Source organism: Monodon monoceros, unplaced genomic scaffold (assembly GCF_005190385.1).
Source record: "Monodon monoceros isolate NGI ecotype Baffin Bay Population unplaced genomic scaffold, NGI_Narwhal_1 Super_Scaffold_10, whole genome shotgun sequence".
Lineage (NCBI taxonomy): Eukaryota > Metazoa > Chordata > Mammalia > Artiodactyla > Monodontidae > Monodon > Monodon monoceros.
In genome coordinates, this window is record NW_021703766.1 from 23864071 (window position 1) to 23885223 (window position 21153).

Genomic DNA, 21153 nt, shown 5'->3' on the forward strand with positions numbered 1-21153 from the left:
ATAAGCAACTGTAATACGAGTGTAATAAGCAAGAATGAAATTGGACAAAAAGAATATTGTGTTTGAATAAAATCCATACACACACATACACACATGCAGACGCGTGCACCTGCAATTAAACACGAAGAGCATCTAGAAGGTTGTAATTGCAAAAGATAATGGTAGCCTGGCCTAAGGTGCTGGCAGTGGAGGTGGAGAGAGGTGACTGGGAAGGCTGCATGCTTCCATGAATGAAATAACACATACAGACATCTAACATGCAATGAACATCACCGTTCTGGGAGTTTGGTGTTGCAATGACATTTTACAGATATGGGGGCTGAGGCTGATAAAAGAGTAAGGGTCTTAACTAAGGCCATGAAAAGTAGGAAAGATGGGCTTCAAAGTCTATTCTTGGAGGTGCCCCAGTCCCTGTACTTTCTAGGATTTCACAATGCTTCCCAAGGAGCAGACTTTGAAATTCCATTGCCTGTGTGACACACTTTTTAGAAAAATAGTAATGAGAATAAGATTCTGATCAAGAGTGAGCACTTTTCAAAAGAAAAAAAAAAAAAAACTCCTGTGATCAATAACACACTCTATTCCAAAGCATTCCACATAATAAGAAAAGTAGAATTATCCCTTGATAAATAGCAGCAATAAATGAGTTTGCTACCATATTTATGTATATTTTTAGTTTCTGTTGGTCTTTTTCTAATAAATGTGAAACAATGAAATGAAATTGTGGCATTTTATAACACTCATGAAACAATAAATATAGGAGACTTAATTTTAACTTTCCTGCCGGAGGGCATCTTTCAGGATCTATCTGCATACACGAGAGAGACAGGATTGATTTTAGAACAGATGAAATTGATGGCCTCAACAAAATGCATAAAATATGATTTTCATTTTACTTTAGGTGAAGTAAGGGGAAGGCAGATTAGTGGGATGTATAAAACAATATTTGAAGAATTCACATGTAAAAAAACATTTCAAGAGAGTCATTAATAGAAGTATAACTTTTACAGTGCAATTTTGACAGAGGGGGAAAAGCTAAAAAAAAAGGCAAAAAAGTTTAAAAAAACTCGGAATTTTTGAAGGTTTGAAGGTTTGAAACTAGCACAATCTAAGTCTGAGTCACAGCTCTGTCATTTACTAGTTCTGTGACCTTGGGTCTTAACTGCTGTTAGTTTAAACTCTCACATTTTAGAAATATCTAGCTCAATATCAAGTGCTCAATAAATAATTGTAATTATTACTAGTATATATTTTAACTAGTTTCATAGTTTCAAAAGCAAAATATTTTATTAGTATTGTCTTTGTTGTTTTTATTGCTCTTATTGTTATATATTTATGATCCTTGATTTGGAGCAAAACACTATAAACAATGCCTAAATGGGTCAGTATAAAAGAGGACAGTCTATTTTCCCTGTATTGGAATAACTCTTCCTCTGATAATTTACAAGTGTATTTGTCAAGAGTGAAGAAAGGGCTTGTACTTCATTCCTCCCCATATGAATTTGTGGGCTAATATAATTATTATTTTTTAAAGTACAGCAGAATCAACTTACAGGAACACATACAATCTAAATCTTTTTTGAAGTCATGTTTGCAGCCTCTATATGCTTTGACTGAACCTCTTGCATGATTCCAAATCCACATGCTTTATTCTGGCCCTTCACCTAAATATTAGGATTGATGATCCACAGAAAAAACAATGGTATAAAGGATTGTTTACAAATCTTGGGTTGTTACTGACTGATGTTCTCTCTTCATTTTATTTTCAACCTACAAGTTAGTAAATAAGAATTTAGATGGAAGCATGGTACGCACATGTGTATGCTTGTTTTTATTTGTTCATGGAAGCCATGGTGATGAGCACGTCTTTTTCAAGAAAGTAAAAATGACACTAGCTATTAGGAGGTTTTAGTCTTATTAGGCTTTGTGTTAGTGACATAAATTGGGTAAGATCTGGTACCAAGAGAAGCTGATGTATTGCTGGAAGGGCAGAGATGCAAATGGAATTAGTGCTATAACCACCAAGCTATGTAGATACAACACCTTCAAAAGGAGATTAAAGAGGTCTCCGGGCCTTTAAGACTCATATTCTAGAGGGTAGCGTGTCTTAAAGTGACAGCCTGAGAAACACTTTTAGGGTATAGCACGTCAGTATATGGTATGGCGTGTGGTGTGTCTGGGTATGTGTGTGCGCGCATGTTTTTCCCAATAAGATTGGGAACAACTGTATTAAACGAAATTAAAGAACATTGTCTTCTACTGGTTTTGTTTCACTGTAAGATCCCCTTGCATTTATAAATACATATGAATCCCCAAAGGGCTAGAACCAAATGGTCTTGGGCATTTACCAAACATAGTTGATTATAAGATCTTTTGAATTTCCTTCAGAGAAAACTATACAACTAGTGGCAAATGGAAGCCAGCTGGAAAAATCTTGCTTAAGAAGAATAAACAATAGGATGCATTTTCAGCCTAGGAAGTAATGTTTATGATATTAATGAGGCATCAGGAAGTATTCCTGTGAAGTTGTGTAGTGGAAGATGGAGAGGAGATAAGACTAAAAAGGCAGTTGAGACTTCTAAATTATGTTAAAAACTGTGGACTTTACTAATGAGGTTTTCAAAGCACAGCAAGTGATGGAGTAATTTTTCAAAAATATTGATCATTTCAGAGACGCACAAAATACAGATGAAATATGCAGAGACAAGCAAAAGAAAATAAGAAACAGGAGAAACTGGAAAATTCAAACTTTGTATAAATACATCCTTTAAGAGTCCTTGCTTTGTATCATTTTACCTTAACTTAGTTACAGTAAAGGGAAAGGGAATGAAAAAGAACGAAACTGAGGAAAATGTCAGAAGTTCTGTGGTGGATGAATGAAGGCACAGGCCCCAGATGTCTACCAAGAGGACTGAGGACTTCACTTAGTGTTTAAAAGAAACATATACAATCTAATCTACATTCTCCTGTTGTATTTTCTATAGGTCAGACCTAAGATACATGCTCTAAATAGCCACCTAATACTTTTTAAAGACAAAGACATACTCATGCAAAGAAATGTGACATGGGACAACACTTTGGGGAGGAAAAGAAAAATCCTGATAGAAACTGGATTGCCTTACAAATTATAAAAAAAGTATCCAGGAACTGTCCATTAAATGGATATGAGCAGTGCTCAATTTGAACTATGTTACACAGTTTTGAAATAACTGAGGATAATTGGGTCATGTGGGTTTTCATATAGTTTCCTCAAATTCCTGTATGTCCTCCTTTTTCAATTAGTTATCATTGGTATAACTTGATTTCTCTTGTAGACAAAATTTGTATTTGCAAAGACCGCTCTTTCAGGGGATGGCTCTTAGTCTATTTTGTTTTGTTCCCTTCAGTTATGGACACCATTGATAATCTGATAAAAGCTCTGGACTTTTCCTTCATATATGTGCATATATAAATGATTTCATACAATTTTACTTTCATGTATCATCTTTTCCTTCCTCAAGTTGAAAACTACTGCTCTAAGAAATAGAAGCTAGTATTTCAGGAACGTTTACATTGGTAACCAGAAACAAACTATCAATAATAGGCAAAAGAATGAATAGAAAACCAAAAATTATGCTGTACTGCCTTTGATGTCTCCTCACTCACTCTCTTTCCACCACCTTCGAAATCAAAAGGGAACCTTAATATCCATAAAGCAAAGAACATAAATGTCAAGAATGGATAAGTTCATCTTTATGCACTCTCCAAAATATTGGAAGTCTAAGCCCCAATTTAACTGAAGTACACATGAGGAAGATATGAATGCCAACAAGATTTTGAGGCAGTCTGACATGCGGAGCAGGAAGATGTAGGGAGTTTGTTACCTAATTTACTTGGGATCAGATGTTACAATGTCTTTGATGCGCTAGCGTTCTGATAAGTCTCTTCATACCTACCTCTCAAAGTTACATAAGAATTAGTGGTGATGCTAAAACATGCCTGACATGATTATTTATTCATCCATTCATTTATTCATTTAGACAATACTTATTAAAAAGCTACTATGTGCCAGACACTGTTCTAATAGCAGTGAGAGGGGGGAAAAAACCCAACTCATCATCTAAGAACAAATCAATGAACAATAACGACAGGAACTCACAGGGGATATTCTAATAGATTCCAAGAGAGTTTTAAGGTTGTCAACAGATCAGATAATCAGAAATGTGTTTGTTTGTTGGCGGCTTGCCTTTTGAAAAGTTAATAATGACAGTGAAACCTACTACTATTAACTTCTTTTGAGTTACTATAAAAATCTAAAATAATGTTTAATAAACTATATTAATTAAAGCGATCTAAGGTTTAGCATTATTGATAAACAATGAATAGTTTAAAAAGAGTCAGAATTATGGCCGACAGTTCTAAAAAAAAATTTCTTTTCAGTTTTACGCTTAGAAAGGTCATTTGATTTCAAATCAGTACTCTCAAGAAATAGATCAGAGTCTGCTCCCATGGAAATTCAAGTATGGCCTTGAAATTCATTTCCTTATGCCCGATCTCAGATATGCTTTGTTTTTCTGATAGAGAAGTATATTAGCTTTTACCTTCCCTTGAAATTAATCCACAATAAGTTATCAAGCATTAGATTTTTCAACTGCATCCTAACTTTACTGCTAGAAAGGAAAATATTTAAGCTAAATGCTGTATATTTACTACTAAAAATCTATGACCTCTTCAGAAATTTTTATATCATTTTCATGAAATAGTTGTCCAATTACTTAAAAATCAGCTGATGTCAAAGTAGCTCACAGTGGGAAATGCATGCAGTTTTCATTTGCCATCAACTCAGTGTACCTATAAAATCTGCTTGTGTGGAGGTACACTTCCTTGAATAAATCTATTCTTTTTTCTTCTGTTGTTTAAAGCCAAATGTGTTCAGATGTTATTACATCAATGAAAATTTCAGCCTTTTAAATATGGGTAACTTAATGCATTTTAATAGCATAAAGTCCTTCAAGTGATCTACCAGGCATCTACTCTCAGAGAAAATGATCAGACAGTGGCCATTGCATTAAAATAAAATGAAGTGTCAAAAATGGTTTAAACCAAAGTCTTAACCATAGCTAGTTCATAGGATATTTGGAAGTTAATTTAAAGATTCACCATTTCATCACTTTTTTCCCAACACATCATGCACTGATTTTGATGTAAACTTGACAGTACAAACTCTTCTAATGAACAGTAATAAGAGACCTATGGACACCAATCTTCTCCCTTGACTCAAAAGAGTGGATCCCAGACTTAAGCATGCATCAGAATCACCTACAAGACTTTAAAATGCAGATTTCTAGGCCCTGTCCCAAGACTTTTTGGTTCAGCAAGCTCAGAAATTGCATGTCTAACAGATTTCCTGACTTAAATAAATGGTGGAAAAAATATTTATTGCAGATGTAATATTTAGACCAAACTTCTGAGATGTGGTGTGACAGGTAATTATACTCATTTACTTCAGGTAAGCTAAATTATTGCCTCTTGTTTTGGTTGTGAGAGCGTAACATGTAGATTCACTCGCCAGCACGTATGAGTCTTTTTCATGCAGATGACTTAGAAATGGTATTGCTTGTAGGAGCTCTATCCGTTAAATACACGTTAAGAATGCTCTTAGTTACAAATGATTCCCACCCCAGAATACAAGACATCCTCTTTTTTTTTTTTTTTTTAGCGATGTTGAGCATCTTTTCATGTGTTTTTTAAAAATATCTTTATTGGAGTATAATTGCTTTACAATGGTGTGTTAGTTTCTGCTTTATAACAAAGTGAATCAGCTATACATATACATATGTTCCCATATCTCTTCCCTCTTGTGTCTCCCTCCCTCCCACCCTCCCTATCCCACCCCTCTAGGTGGTCACAAAGCACCGAGCTGATCTCCCTGTGCTATGCGGCTGCTTCCCACTAGCTAGCTATTTTACGTTTGGTAGTGTATATATGTCCATGCCGCTCTCTCGCTTTGTCACAGCTTACCCTTCCCCCTCCCCCTATCCTCAAGTCCATTCTCTAGTAGGTCTGTGTCTTTATTCCCGTCTTGCCCCTAGGTTCTTCATGTCCCTTTTTTTTTCCCTTAGATTCCATATATATGTGTTAGCATACGGTATTTGTTTTTCTCTTTCCGACTTACTTCACTCTGTGTGACAGTCTCTAGGTCCATCCACCTCACTACAAATAACTCAGTTTTGTTCCTTTTTATGGCTGAGTAATATTCCATTGTATATATGTGCCACATCTTCTTTATCCATTCATCTGTCGATGGACACTTAGGTTGCTTCCATGTCCTGGCTATTGTAAATAGAGCTGCAATGAACATTGTGGTACATGACTCTTTTGAATTATGGTTTTCTCAGGATATATGCCCAGTAGTGGGATTGCTGGGTCATATAGTAGTTCTATTTTTAGTTTTTTAAGGAATCTCCACACCGGTCAGAATGGCCATCATCAAAAAATCTACAAACAATAAATGCTGGAGAGAGTGTGGAGAAAAGGGAACCCTCTTGCACTGTTGGTGGGAATGTAAATTGATACAGCCACTGTAGAGACATCCTTTCTTTGCTTGCTCTTTTTCTTCACATGTGCTCACACACTTCAGGAATGATTTCTTCAACAGGTGCACTTGGGAACAGAAGTCTTTTTTTTTTTTTTTTTTTTGGTACACGGGCATCTCACTGCTGTGGCCTCTCCCGCTGCGGAGCACAGGCTCCGGACGTGCAGGCTTAGCGGCCATGGCTCACGGGCCCAGCCTCTCCGCAGCATGTGGGATCCTCCCGGACCGGGGCCCGAACCCGCGTCCCCTGCATCGGCAGGCGGACTCTCAACCACTGCGCCACCGGGGAAGCCCTAGAAGTCTTTTTGAAACAAAATTGGGTAAAGGGAGAAGACGATGCTACATGTGTTCACAAGTAACTTTTCCCCCTTTGTTCTTCATAACTGCCTAAAAGAAGGCTCTTGTCAAATTATTCTGTTAAATATTTGTACATGTAGGTTGTCTATAAAAGATTCATCTGTATTTCACAGTTTTTTCCCTTGTACTTTAAGTCTTTCTTCTTTATAAAACTAGAAGCCCAAGGAATCTCTCTGCACCTAAATGTCAAGGCAAATAAGCTAGCTGTTTAGATATAGTAAATATAATTGCTTTCCCAACTAATCTGATGGAAGCGAGGCCCCTGTTTGTGTAACATCTAAGTTGTTACACTTATCAATGTGCTATGTCATGAATAAATGGTAGTGACCTTAACAAAAAATAATAAATAATAATGATGATGACTAATACTCATTGAACAGTTACTAGGAACCAGACACTGTATTAACAGATTGACATGAATTTACATAAAGAATTAAAACGACCCTATGAGAAAAGTATTCTTTTATTTAAAATTTAGGAATACTGAGTTTCAAAGAGTTAAGTAAATCCCTCCATTTCATGCAATGAGTAAAGGATAAGGCTATGACTTCTGTCAAGGCAGCTTTATTTCAGAGTCCGTCAACTTAATGACTATCTCACTGTCTCCACCATGAGTTATATTTTGTGCTATTTTTTGTTATATTGTTACTCAAGCTAAGTACAATTATAAGACATTTCACAAGGTCTTTAACAAGAGTAAAACACCTACAAAGTAGGAATATGTTCCATTTACAAAAATGGAGAAATAGAAAATGAGAGAAGTTATTTCATTTATGCCCCAAATAACCTTGATGCACTGCTTATCGTATAGCATGTGGGTGATAACAATGCAAAACTTCACAGCTATTGAAAATGTTCTTAAATTGTGGTGATATCTGATTTAGGTGATAAGTTACAAGGCAATGATGTCTCTTTCTCACAAAGTGATCCATTTTTTTCTCTTTAATGACACTGACAAAGTTCAGTGGCACATAATTGTTTAAACTGACACAACATTAGGCATCATAATTCTCTAAATTTCACAAACCTGAGAGTATTTCCCTGTTAATTTTTTATGGTAAATCTGATTATACCCTTGACTGTCATGCTTCATAGGCATTTTTTTTTTGGTAGAAATTATGTTGTAACTATTTACAGTAGTAATTTAAGCTATAATTTTTACATTAGCTGTTGCCCAGTGTTTCATATGGAAGTTATTAATATCACAGACTCATAAATATGAATTATTAAGCTAATTCTCTGACATCCCAAGGAACAACTTAGCACTAAGTTAATGCAGCTTTGCAAATGAAATAAGCACATTCAACTGGCACCAATTCTGAGTATGTGTATCTATCCAAACAGTTCTCTGCACGGTGGTAATTCTTCTAATCCCTATAATTTATTCATCTCAGGATACACTCCAAAGCATTGTTTGCATGTGTTATCCACTAGCTTTAAAAACAGTATTCATTATTGGGAGGGAAGAGATGCAACTCTTCAGAAAGGTTTGTGGCAGTGATGTTTGTGCCGAGGAACATTCTATTTGCAAACACTTGTAACCTAATGAGTAAAATGAAAGAGGAGTTGTGAGGATTCAAGATTTAAGTACTTTACCTCCAACATCCTCCCAAGAGCCACACTACAATCACTGTAACAATTCCAGATTTCATTCTTGAAGCCCGTACATACTCAAAGTGGAAAGAAGCCTGTAATTGCCCAGTGGAATTTTCAAATACCCTTAAATTTGCCATTTCAAGCCACAGATACCAAGTGGACACAAAAGTAATGACCCTAATTTTCATCAGCTTATATCAAAGCTAGTTTTAAAGTGATGAATGTTTCTCCTTATTCTTGGTGTGAACCGTCCATAACAACTTAGAAAACTGAAAAATATTCCTTGGACCAAAGTATCACTCTACTAAAGGAATGTCACTCAGCTTTTAAAGGCAGTGCAAGCCCTCTGATGTCATCAGAAGTGCTGACGTCAAGTTTTATGTTACAGGTCATTCAAACAGTGAGTGCCACGGACAAAGATGAGCCCAAAAACGGACATTATTTCTTATACAGCCTTCTTCCAGAAATGGTCAACAATCCGAATTTTACCATCAAGAAAAATGAAGGTAAATACATTAGCATTGTGAAACAGGGTAGAATATACATTGGAAAATAGGATGTGATTTCATAATTTGACTGAAAATATCAGTAAAATAATTTTTCTTCACTATGAGCAGTTGAAACTTAGCTTATCAGCCTAAAGGCATGGTAATTACATCACTTCCTCTTTCCAATATTGAAACAATAGATAAGGGAATTGTGAATGTGCAATGCAAGTTAATTTTATCCCGGGGAATACCTCAATCACCTTACTTTAAAAAAAAAAATGGACAGTAAGACTTAACCCCTGTGAAAGTTCCAGTAATTTTACTGAGATATCTGATGTTATCCAAGTACATTATACCGAGATATCTGATAGAGGAGGGGCTGGCTTATACTTTGCAGTTGTTAAGTTTTAATTGAATGTTTACCAAGTCTTTAGGGAAAGCCTATTCTAATTTCATCTGGTTTGTGGGTACACATTAGAGGTATTTGTTTTAAGCCTGTACCAACTTTGACAATAGCAATTAGATCAGAAAATCCTTCTTGAAGGACACTCCTTATTAGTATTATTTTGGAGCTAATATGAACTGATTTTCTTGTTAAGTCTTTTACTCACAGAAAATATTTAATCCATTTCATTATTTCTTGAGAACCAAGCTCGGATTAACCATTTCCCTTAACTCTTGTCTATTACATATGAAGGTCATAGATCATTTAAAAAAAGTCTATCTCATCTGTGCGTTTTTCTTTACTAAGCTGCTGTACATTTAACAAGGATTTTTAGCTGTCTATTTTGGCTCAGAAGTATTTAAGCCTTAGTTTCAGCTTTTTTAGAATGATTAGCAGAATAAATGTATCATCTGGGGCTGTCTTCTGGCTTTACTACAGGCATTTGTTTAGATTTATGAATGGTCTATATAAAAACTATGCTCAATCTGAAGAGTAAAATTTGGCTCATGACATTTGGTTCATTTTCTCTGTTCTGTTTCAAGGAGGTAGTGAGTTTTGGTAAAACTTCCTTTATGAAGTGAAATAACATTTTATGGCTCTTGTTAAATATATTCTGGCCTTACCCTTTAACAAGATGCTACTTAGTTCTTTGGGGATGCTTTGATAAAGTGGATGCATCACAGAAAAGGAAATGAGAAAGCTATTATATAGATATTACTCATTCAGCTGGCTTCCACTATTATAAACATTAAGGAAATGAAATCTTGATCTTTCTCCTCAATAGAGGAGTTACATGTGTTAGCCTCCCTGAATTAGGAGCTCTAATCCAAGTACATTGTCTTTGTTTTTTGGATAACGCTGCCAACATTTCTTATTTTGTGGAAGCCCCGTGACCACGCCTAAGATGAGAGCCCCCTCGGCAATTCCAAACTGAGCTGAAAGTCTGTGCAGAAGTGTGAGCCGTGCTTACTTTGATTGTGAGCTAATAGGTACTAGTCATTATCTTTGCATATCAAATGCCCTACATTTAAAGATTCTCTGGGAAGAAGTGTTTTCCCATCCCAAAGGTCTGCGATCCTTGGTGCTTTCTGTGCATTCTGCAATTTCAAGATGTGCCCATTACAGGTATGGCCCGTCAAAGACACTGTGTAAACATATGCTGGATGAATGAGAGGTAGTTACTGGGTGCCTGTGAAAGCGTAGTTTTGTACTATATTTATTATGCCCTAAACCCTTTAAAGAGGAGATTTTAGTCCTACAGTGGATGAATTTCAAGTGTTTTCTCTAATTTTTAGAATTAGTACAAAGTAAAAGTTTGTACACCTAGGAAAACTCTTCGTGCTGCAACACACATTTCAATAAACCCTGTAGTAGAATATTTAAAGGCATGTGGATTATCTGTTTTATCTTGAAACTAGAAAATAGGATTTAAGTTTTGACTTACCTCACAGGTGTGTGTGTGTGAAATAATTACAAAAAAACAAGCTAGGTATCACAAAATGGACAGAAAGAACACTCTCTGTGCCATGACTGTTTATTTAAAATTATGTGTTGATTTATTTTGCAAAAAGTGACCATATATTGTCCCAACTGGGATTTTTTTTAATGTGAAAGGGGTTGCTATTTATATTTATGCCTAGAAACACCATAAACCAGGACGGTCTTGTGGAAACTAGGACATATGTTCTCTGTGATTTTGGATTTAGGATCTAAATATTCAACATCTCCATAGAATTAATCATGAACACAGGTCTCTGGAACAGATATGTCAAGTTTATACTCTATCTCCCTTTTCCTGGATCAGAAATGCAGGAGTTTTGTTTCACTTTTTTGGCATCTGGATAGTTTCCATGAAAGTAGGAAAAAAACACAGTTTGTCTCCTCTTAACATTTAGAAACAAAGCAATGGAAAGAAGTTGTCAGGTTTAAAATGGTGGAGATATACTGATAAGAATGTAGATAAAATGTTGTCTTGTGAGCCTGTTACTCATTCCTTATTAATGAAGAGAGAACACAAAACAACCAAAAAAATTCAAATACTAGACATTATTTATTTTAAAACTATGGTATATTTTATGTTTGAAACGTGAGAGAATCAAATGATAAACTCATATTCAGAATTGTTTTTCCTTCTTCAGATGGACTTTAAAATGGTCAATAGCTGATGTTTCTCCACTGAGAACGTCATGATTTACAAGTCCTAGCCCAGTAGATGAAGGTTAATATTTTGAGACAGCCAATACATTCAAAGCCATAATTGATAGGTGGATGAACCCTCTTTTTAATTGGATCTTTAAGGGAGATGGTTTCAGTATTTGGCATTTTCTAAGAAACTTGCAGCATGTCTTTCAATTCGAAGTTGCTGTGATCATTCTCCTCTCTCATACAGCTTGGTCCTTCTGCAATTTTCAGCTGACTAATTCATAATCAAAAACAAAATGAGATAGAAATTAACTGTCTCTTGTCTCCTATACAGTTGAGTGATTTCATAAATAATTCTCTTTCTGAATATATGAGAATTATATTTCTGCCAGAATAGGAAAGCAAACTTCAATACAGGTAAAGGTGAAAACAAAGGTCAAAAATGTGATGAGGGCTTCCCTGGTGGCGCAGTGGTTGAGAGTCCGCCTGCCAATGCAGGGGACGCGGGTTCATGCCCCGGTCCGGGAGGATCCCACATGCCGCGCGGAGCCGCTGGGCCCGTGAGCCATGGCCGCTGAGCCTGCGCATCCGGAGCCTGTGCTCCGCAACGGGAGAGGCCACAGCAGTGAGAGGCCCGCGTACCGCAAAAAAAAAAAAAAAATGTGATGAGTCACTCACATCACATGTACACACCAAACAACCACAACGCCTTGAATCTTCTCAATTATACAGCTCAGACATCGGTTTCTTCATCTTCCAGTTGGATGAATTTATAAACAAAAGGAGTTTGACTGACAGCATTTCAGTAGTGGCTTCCATTCTAATTGTGAAAACAGAAGATACTCGGCAATTACATATTAACAAGTCAGGGAAGATAAATGAACCTTTTCCAGATACAGAAATCTCTTGCATGCAGAAAATGTGAGGTCGGCAGAAACATGATCTTCGCCAGCCTGCACGTTGCAGTTAAAAGATTTGATTGAAATTGCCAGAAAGCAGGCTGGAGAAATGGGAGTCTTCATGTTTTATACTGAAATATTTGAATCACATGTATAGAGAAATAAGGATAAACATAAAACGCTCCCCTAAAGAGGGTCTGTGGGAAGGAAAGACATAGACTTGGCCTTAGTTATAGCTTGATTAGGCTTAAGGAAAGACAGAGGGGAACCAGAATATCTGATGACACTAATATTTTTTATTTTCTCCTCTTGATGACTCTTTTTTAACCAAAATTCTATTAACAAGAACCTCACTCTAAAGGCATGATTGTGATAATTAATTCAGATAATGGAGATGGTGATTAGAGCTTTGAAATAAGTGTGTCTTGGGTTATCTCAATATCCATTCCGTGGTTACCTGTTTAGAGTATAATTCATGTTTTGTTTGGTGGGGTTTCCATCTCAGCTCAATGGCCAACTTCAATCACTATGTGTTTCATGTCTTTTTATCCTCTAGAAATATCCCTTGTGGGAATACTGACTACAGGCAAGTTATTTTAAGCCTCAGTTTCATCATCTGTAATAGCAGATACTGCCTATCTACCCCTTAGGTGTGCTTTGATGGATATGGGTAACCGAGGGCTTAGACAGCTATTATCCCAATGTCTGGCACATAGAAAATCACTCATCATGAAATGGGACAAGATCCTATTTATGTGAATCCATTAATTCCTAAATTTCCATCTCTTCATGGAAGAGATGGCTTATCATTCTCAACCAGGTCCCTTTGCAGCTATAACTGTTGATTTTTGAATGTTGTACAGTAGTTCTGAAATTGGCCTCACTGGTAGTTGTGAAACTAATGATCCTTACTAGTACGCATTGCAATGTATTGCAGTCTAAAGGGCATTATCATAGAAACATAAAAGGGAAAAAAATAGGAAGATGAGAAGGTGGGGAAAGAATGAAAGTATTTACCAGCCACGAAATAGCTGGGATTCCTGGACCTGGTTTTAAATATGCAGGCTTTTTTTTTTTCTCTCTCTCCTTTGCCAATATTAAACTAAGCTTTCTCCATAAAATGGCTAATCCCAATTTCCAATTTGTTAAGATGACATTCCATTCTAGCATATCAAGTTGTTTTAAATCATCCACAACCTCCCAACACACAGACTCTGTGGGAATCATTTTGTATAAGCTGGAAAATTAGAGTCTTCCTTTGCTTTTTTGAATAATGTCAACTTAATTCAGACGCCTCTTGTCCCCAAACTAAAATTTACTTCTTGAAAGTGGAAGTGGGTTTCCCACGTTCCAAGCCAGCCAGAGCTGATCCTCAGCCCTCCATCCTCTCTCCAGCTGAATCCTCAGGCACACCTCTCCTGTATTCAGGATTTAGGTTTCCAGGCAGGCAGAGTCCCTCTGCCCCATCTGGGCTGAATTAGACCTGAAAAGCCTTCCTTGATTATCCACACAGCAAAGAGGACCTTGGTAAGCCAACTGTCCTCTTTCTGGACACCACCAGTCTCGTTAAATTCTTCCATTACACCAAGTTGCTTTGCAACTAACAGAAGACTTTCCTAAATAACATCTCTTTCCCCAAGTGGTCTTTAAAAAGCCTCCATCCGGGCTTCCCTGGTGGCACAGCGGTTGAGAGTCCGCCTGCCAATGCAGGGCACACGGGTTCGTGCCCCGGTCCGGGAAGATCCCACATGCCGCACGGAGCAGCTGGGCCCGTGAGCCATGGCCGCTGAGCCTGCGCTCCGCAATGGGAGAGGCCACAACAGTGAGAGGCCCGCGTACCGCAAAAAAAAAAAAAAAAAAAAAAGAAAAAAAAGAAAAAAGAAGCCTCAATCCCTCAGTGACAGTGGATTCATTATTATTGGGTTTCTCAGGCTACCATACCTAAGCATCACGTGAAAACTGTGTGCTTGGCTGAGTGTGGTAGTGAATACTATACACGCATGTCTACATACAGTAGACATGGTGACCCTGTCTACTCTGCTCACATAGTAGACTTTTCCACAGCATCAAACATTGATAAGAGGTCTCTTTCATATTTGGTGTTAGCTTTTACCCATATGAAGTAAGGTGCTCTTCCTCAGTGTTAAATCATAAAAGGTGGTGCTCAATTTGCATGGAACAGAAGGGCCAACTGGGATTCCGAATATGCAGAATAGCATTATGCATACATGATCCAAAAAGGCTTCTGCTTCAGTAATTCATAATTTATTGTTTATGCTTCCAGCAATGTTTCGTTGATAAAAAGCCATTTATGTTTCATTTTGTCGTTTAAACTGTAATTAAGGATGATGTGCAAGCTAAGAAAAATAGATAACAGATCTGTACTTCCACTTTCTGAGTTGAGTGTGACTGTATAGCTTGGTTCAGAAAACTAGATTTTCTTCGCTTAAGTAGTTTTTAGAAAACTCTTGTTATTTTGTATCGTCTCAGAATCCTTTTTGTATGTTTGTTTGCTTTTTTTAAAATCATAATTCAAGAGTACCCACAGAAACTAAGAATTTCCTTTGCAAAAACTGAAAATCCTAAAATTATTGCTCTGGTCAGACATAGCACAGCACAGTATCTATTTTTCAGTGTATGTTATAGAACACAATTTAGTCCTGAGATTGCTGACTCCTATGGATGTAATTTAGATACACGGCATATGCTCATATGTGTTGTTGTCCATATGCTATTCAAAGTTATGAGCTGATTCAGAGCTTTGCTGTCAATTTGCTAGCAATCTTTTCTGGTTCTTACAGAGAATTCTAATTCTGAGGATTTTTGAAAGAAAAACGAGGAGACACATGGGCACATGGTTAGTTATCTTGAAGTTATCTCAGTTATCTTAAAGATACCTTATGGCATAGAAACTTTTTTTTTTTTTGAGAATTTTGCTTTCTGAGACTTTTGCTTCAAAAGAAAAATAGAACGATAAAGGAATAGATTGAACATTAGGGGAAGTAAAAAGAATTACTCAGAGAACTTTTTTTTGAATTTATCAAATCTTGTTTGGACTATTTTGTTGTTTGTGTCATTAAAGAATAATGTTATTTACTGATTTACCATCTATTTGCAAGCATGAAAATAGGCCTGGGGATTTTGTGTGTGCCAAATAAACATGACTGTCCTCTGGTAAGAACAACCAGATATTAAAATCGGATGTGGAAACAAAATGAGCTGTCAGTCTATGCAAATTTTCCTTTTCTAAAAAAGTATTAAATGTAGTTGACAATCATTTCATCTCTTTTCCGCCCAGAAGTTTGCATTTTGAATTAATTTGAGCACTTTATAGACACAACATTAGGCATATGTGGCATTCTGTCTAGGGATGTGACCCGAATATCACACCATGTGCTTTGGATCCTTCAGTTTATTAAAGTGTATAGAGAAGGCAGAGAAATAATTTGGAAACAGTAAAGGGGACACTTGCATAGATAAACATGTAAAAAGTTGACTTGGGATGCATTAGAATGAAGGATAAAAGAGAGAGCCCTTGTGGAATACAGAATAGCACAAGCTTCCTGGTTAATAATATTTAGTTTTGAATCCTAGCGCTTCTGAACATGAACTGTGAGAACTCGCATGAATCACTGAATAACCTTGAGCCTTTATCTATAAACTGAAAGTAATAATTATCCCTATGTTGTTTTGTATAAGAAAATATTAATTTAAGTAAAAACATAAAAACGTGCTAAGTTTAGTGTCTCGTAAATAGAAGGCACTCAATAAATACTAGTTTCCTTCCTCTCTTTCTCTCCTTCTTCTACAAATTTGTGAGCCCCCTAAGCCTCTTTCATTCACCCAATGTAACAAACAAAAATATTAAAAAGGAACCTAAAATAAGGATTGGGGTGATAAGTAGTTACATGCTGTTCAACTGTCCCTTACCTGAAAGGCCAATAATTGAACCTACTGGTAAACACTGACCATGAGTAAAGCAGGGGGGAAAGGAGAAATGGGAAAGAAGAGTATTTGGGTAACTTAAGTTGTTCTTTGGATATAACCCTCATTACCATAACATAATCAATGGATAAAAATAAAGAGTACCTAAAAATTGTAGGTTTCCACAGGACTTGATCCAATTGCATATAGCTCTCTATATATTGGCAAATGGGATATTTAAGAGTTGATAGAATGATATAATTTTTGAGCTAGTAGTGCCTTAGTAAATAGGCAGATTATGAAGATATTAGATACTAGATACAGAGACTTCAAATGTATGTTTTAAAAATCAATAGCAGTGTGCTTTAAAAAGGCAACGACGAGAGACATCTATCACCCCAACTTTATTTTCCATCACTCTCTCCCTTTTACCCTGTTCCTGTCTCATACATCCTTTAGGTTGAACACGCAAAACCAATTATGTTTTTTATATCCCTTCCTTTTGTCTGCAATATACATCCTCTGCTCCCTCTATTTTCCATCTAGCTAATTTCTAGTCATTCCTAACAACCCAGGTTCCCCTCATCTGTGAGCAGAGCAATGGAGTGCTTAACGGTTTCTGTGAAGTTTGATTTGCTTTTCTCTTGCAGGACTGTGATAACTGCTAAGGTAGACACGAGTATCTGTCTTGAGTCAAGGAGTATCTCCTCCACTGTCCTCTGAGGTTATTGATAACACACCATATCTTTATTCACTCATATTCATTCAATACCTATTTATTTAGTGCTTACCACGTGCAAGGCACTACTTTGGAAATTCAAAATAAAACAGTGAATCAAATATACACTGTTTTTGTCCTGTACAGAGTATTTTTGTTCTCCTTAGGACTCAGTCTTATACTAATTTGAATTCTCAGAGAGAACAGCTATAATTTAACATGGCTTTTTGTCATACAGTGGAGAAATTCACAGGCTAGCCTGCAAAATACTATGATATGAGGAGGAATGATCACACATTCTAGTTTCCATACTGTCATAAACAATGTTCCCTTTTAAATCTTACCCAACTTGTGAAACTAGTTCTATATAAAGAGTTAGGTTCTCCTAGATTCCATCTCTCCCATCTTTACAAAGCATTTGGCTGATCTGGGTGGTGACACACATCTGTACTCATGAACTCATGGTTCTCCTGTGAGTTTCAGATTGGTGTCCTCGTGATTCCTGAGCTTAGACAAACTATGCTGAACTATATACTCTTTAATGCTTTTCTGCTTGCAGAGTCAAATAATTTTGGTGAGCTCTTTCCAAATTCACAGCGATCCACAGTCATCACTGCAATTTGTGCTGTAGCACTGTGAGCTGGGGCTGATGATTCTATTTTTGCAGGTTTATTAGAATCCATTCTAGTTTTGGTCCAAGTCTCCCTGTAAATAGTTCATGCCTTTTCCAGTTGCTATGCACAGCTGGTTTAGAGACCTGTCAGTTAACATGTTTTAGCTAACTTTCAATGTAGTATAATGTTTATTGAGGGCCCCTGGCAACTAGAGGATGGTATTGTACTGATTTCAGGACATCATGTTGGATTCATTTTCTATCTGTTGCCTGTTCTGTTCCCTAAGCTGCCACCAGAATGAATGTGCTGATGCACTTCGTAAAGGAAGATAGTAATTGTTGTCCTTGGACCTCTTTGGTTTACTCATTGCCTTTGCTTTCATCCTAGTAGACTGCCTACTAGAATTTCCTCTCTCTATTGCTTGAGTATATTATTCTCAGACTTTTGAAGGCTGTTTATCTTAAAGCAGTCTGAAAAAAGGGTGATATGGTGCCTGGTGTGCTGAACACAATCATCCTTCTCTGAGTTTCCTGCTTTCATTTGGCCAGACAGGCATTGCTAGTTTCATCAAGGTCACACTGTGATATACTTCTCCCTGGACTTGTTTCCTCTCACACAAAATGAATAGGTTAGGGCTGGGAGCTAAGGACTCATCTATTCTAACATACTGAGCGTGCAAACCCATGGTATTAGGAGAAATAGTACAAACTTTGAAATCAGACAAATCCCACATCCACCAATTAACGAAGATGTGACTTTGGACAAGGCTTTTAACTTTCTGTAACAGACCGTGTTTAACTATGTCAAAACAAAATTGCTGGGATGAGCAAATGAAAGAATGTAGGATAAATGTCAAGGGCAGTACCTGAACTTAGATACTCTATGTATTTTGTCTTTATCAACCTTCAAAAGAAATAATGCAAATGGAAGTGATCTTTACATTAGAAATTATTGTACCAAATCTCATCCACATTAAAATACTGGATAGTATTATTAAAAGATATGCTTCTACAATATTATAGGTTGTATATAACTCATTGAGCAGGTTTCTGGACATGTTATAGAATTAAATTATTCCCCTACATCAAAATAACTCAATCATGTATGATACATGATTCCAATAGTTCAGAATTGGTAAGTCTTGCTTATCTTCTAAGGCTGGAGACAAGGAAAGTTAAGAGTTTTATGAAGGTATTTAATTATTGGATTCAGTTTTGATTTACAGAAAAATCTCTCAAAAAGGTAGAGTTTGAACTAACTTTTGCAGAGATAAGACACAGTTTTGGGTAGAGGTGCCTGTCGAAGTTAAGGAAGAATGATCAGCTATATGAATAGTTTACTTAAAGGAGAAATAGGGAATTACCAAAAATGTTTTTAAGAGAAAAATGTAGTGAGACATTTTGTGGAGATTCACAAACTCTATGATCATAAGAGTTTGCTTGATTCCCAAAAATAAATTAGTGAAGTAGTTCTTCATATTTTGATTATATCTGCATCGATTCTTGATGCTTTTCATAGGATAAACAATGCGTCTCACACTTTGAAGAGGTTTTTCCACACACACTCATGCATGCACACAAAGTTTACTAATGGCCCTAGGAAGTGAATCGATGTAAACATCATGATCTACACATTATGTACATCAGTAATAGATACATTTAAATTTTTTTTTCTCAGTGCACAGTTTTAAATCTTAAAAATAAAAAATAACTTTGGGGCTTCCCCCGTGGTGCAGTGGTTGAGAGTCCGCCTGCCAATGCAGGGGACGCGGGTTCATGCCCCGGTCCGGGAGGATCCCACATGCCGCGCGGAGCGGCTGGGCCCGTAAGCCGTGGCCGCTGAGCCTGTGCGTCCGGAGCCTGTGCTCCGCAACGGGAGAGGCCACAACAGTGAGAGGCCTGTGTACCGCAAAACAAACAAACAAACAAAACAAACAAGTAATAACTTTGGCCATATTCTGAAACATATTGAGTTGACATAAAACTTGCCTTTGTTATGAATGTTGGTAGGCTAAAGTTCAATAAAGAAAGTTTTAGAATGGTTAAGAGACAATTATCTAGAATTCATTATCTTTTTTGCCCAAAGAAAGAGAAGTAAAATGTACGCAGGTAATTGTATAAATTCACATTTTGACTGGGTAGGCAAGAAACAAGAAGAAAACCTATACCTCTATATTAATCCTTTTATAACTTTTCTGTCTTTCTAAAATATTTATTCTAAAATGGATGTTTAATTTTGTAAGAACATTTTTTTTCAAGGAATAATCTAACATTACATACCATGAAAACAGAATTGCTTACAAAATAACTTTCATTGAGAAATATAAAAAATAATTATAAAGATTAGAGAGTATGCTTACATCTCTGTTTAGGATATTTTTTAAAAGTCCTGTGGTTATTTTAAGACAAATCTGTACTTTCTTACTCTGCATGGGTTATATATCAAATTGCAAAAAAAATAGCTAAAATTTATTGAGCACCTATTATTTCAGATAATTTACATAATATCTATCTATTACCATATATATTCAGGGTGAGTATTGTTATTGCCATTTTACAGATGAGGAAATTGAAACTCAGATATGCTCACTGACCTGCCAGGTACAGAATGCAGCTTGCTACCAAGCTTCTAAAGCTACATTCTCACCAGTAGCACCTGCTGCCTTTCAATGCCTTACACTATGCTTCTAGAACATTTGCTCAGTAAAACTGTTGATATTTCATTTATAATTTTCAAACACCTGTGCTTTCATTTTTCCAACTATAGAACGTTAGAAACCAATAGCTAAACATCAGAGAAGATAGTCACAGTATTAGTTACAGAAAACCCGGAAGCATCAAAAAAGAATATTAAAACAAATGATTTACTGTAGATATTGCAGGCCTACACAAAAAATTATTATGCCTCCTGCTTAGTGAGCATCTACTACATGCCAGGTGTGATTCTAGACTGTGTGTGTCTGATCCTCACAATGGTCTTTGAAATTCATTACAATGATACTGAGTTATTAAGAAACATAGTAAAGCACTTGTTTCCTATGCTTAGGAAGAGAACAATGACTCTTGTATTGGGCTAATAGACCTGGTTCAGTCTTGCACAACTTTCCACCCTAAATTTAGTGAAGATATAGAAAGATATCTTTCTATACAGGTATAGAAAATGATATAAAAATATGGAAAAATGAAAGCCACGAAAACTGACTGATAGTCAACATGTTGCCAAAATCTGGAAGGACTGTCTAATTAAAAAGGTGAAAGATCTTGCTGCATTGTCCTATTCAATGATCATACATAACCACTCAAATATATACACAATGCATTAGGACAAAGAGAACAGATAAATCATTTAAACTTTTTTTTAATACAAAGAGTCTAAAATGCATTAAAAGGAAAGAAA

The 21153-nt window shown here is 36.4% G+C and overlaps 1 protein-coding gene across 5 annotated transcripts in view; it reads left to right on the top strand.

The window, feature by feature from the left end:
- CDH8 (cadherin 8) overlaps positions 1 to 21153 on the top strand; it is a 380574-nt gene that overhangs the window by 309044 nt on the left and 50377 nt on the right. For all 5 annotated transcript variants that reach the window (XM_029203542.1, XM_029203559.1, XM_029203577.1 and 2 more), the window contains one exon: positions 8916 to 9033. In XM_029203542.1, coding sequence (XP_029059375.1) covers positions 8916 to 9033 — 118 coding nt within the window. The remainder of the gene's footprint in view (positions 1 to 8915; positions 9034 to 21153) is intronic.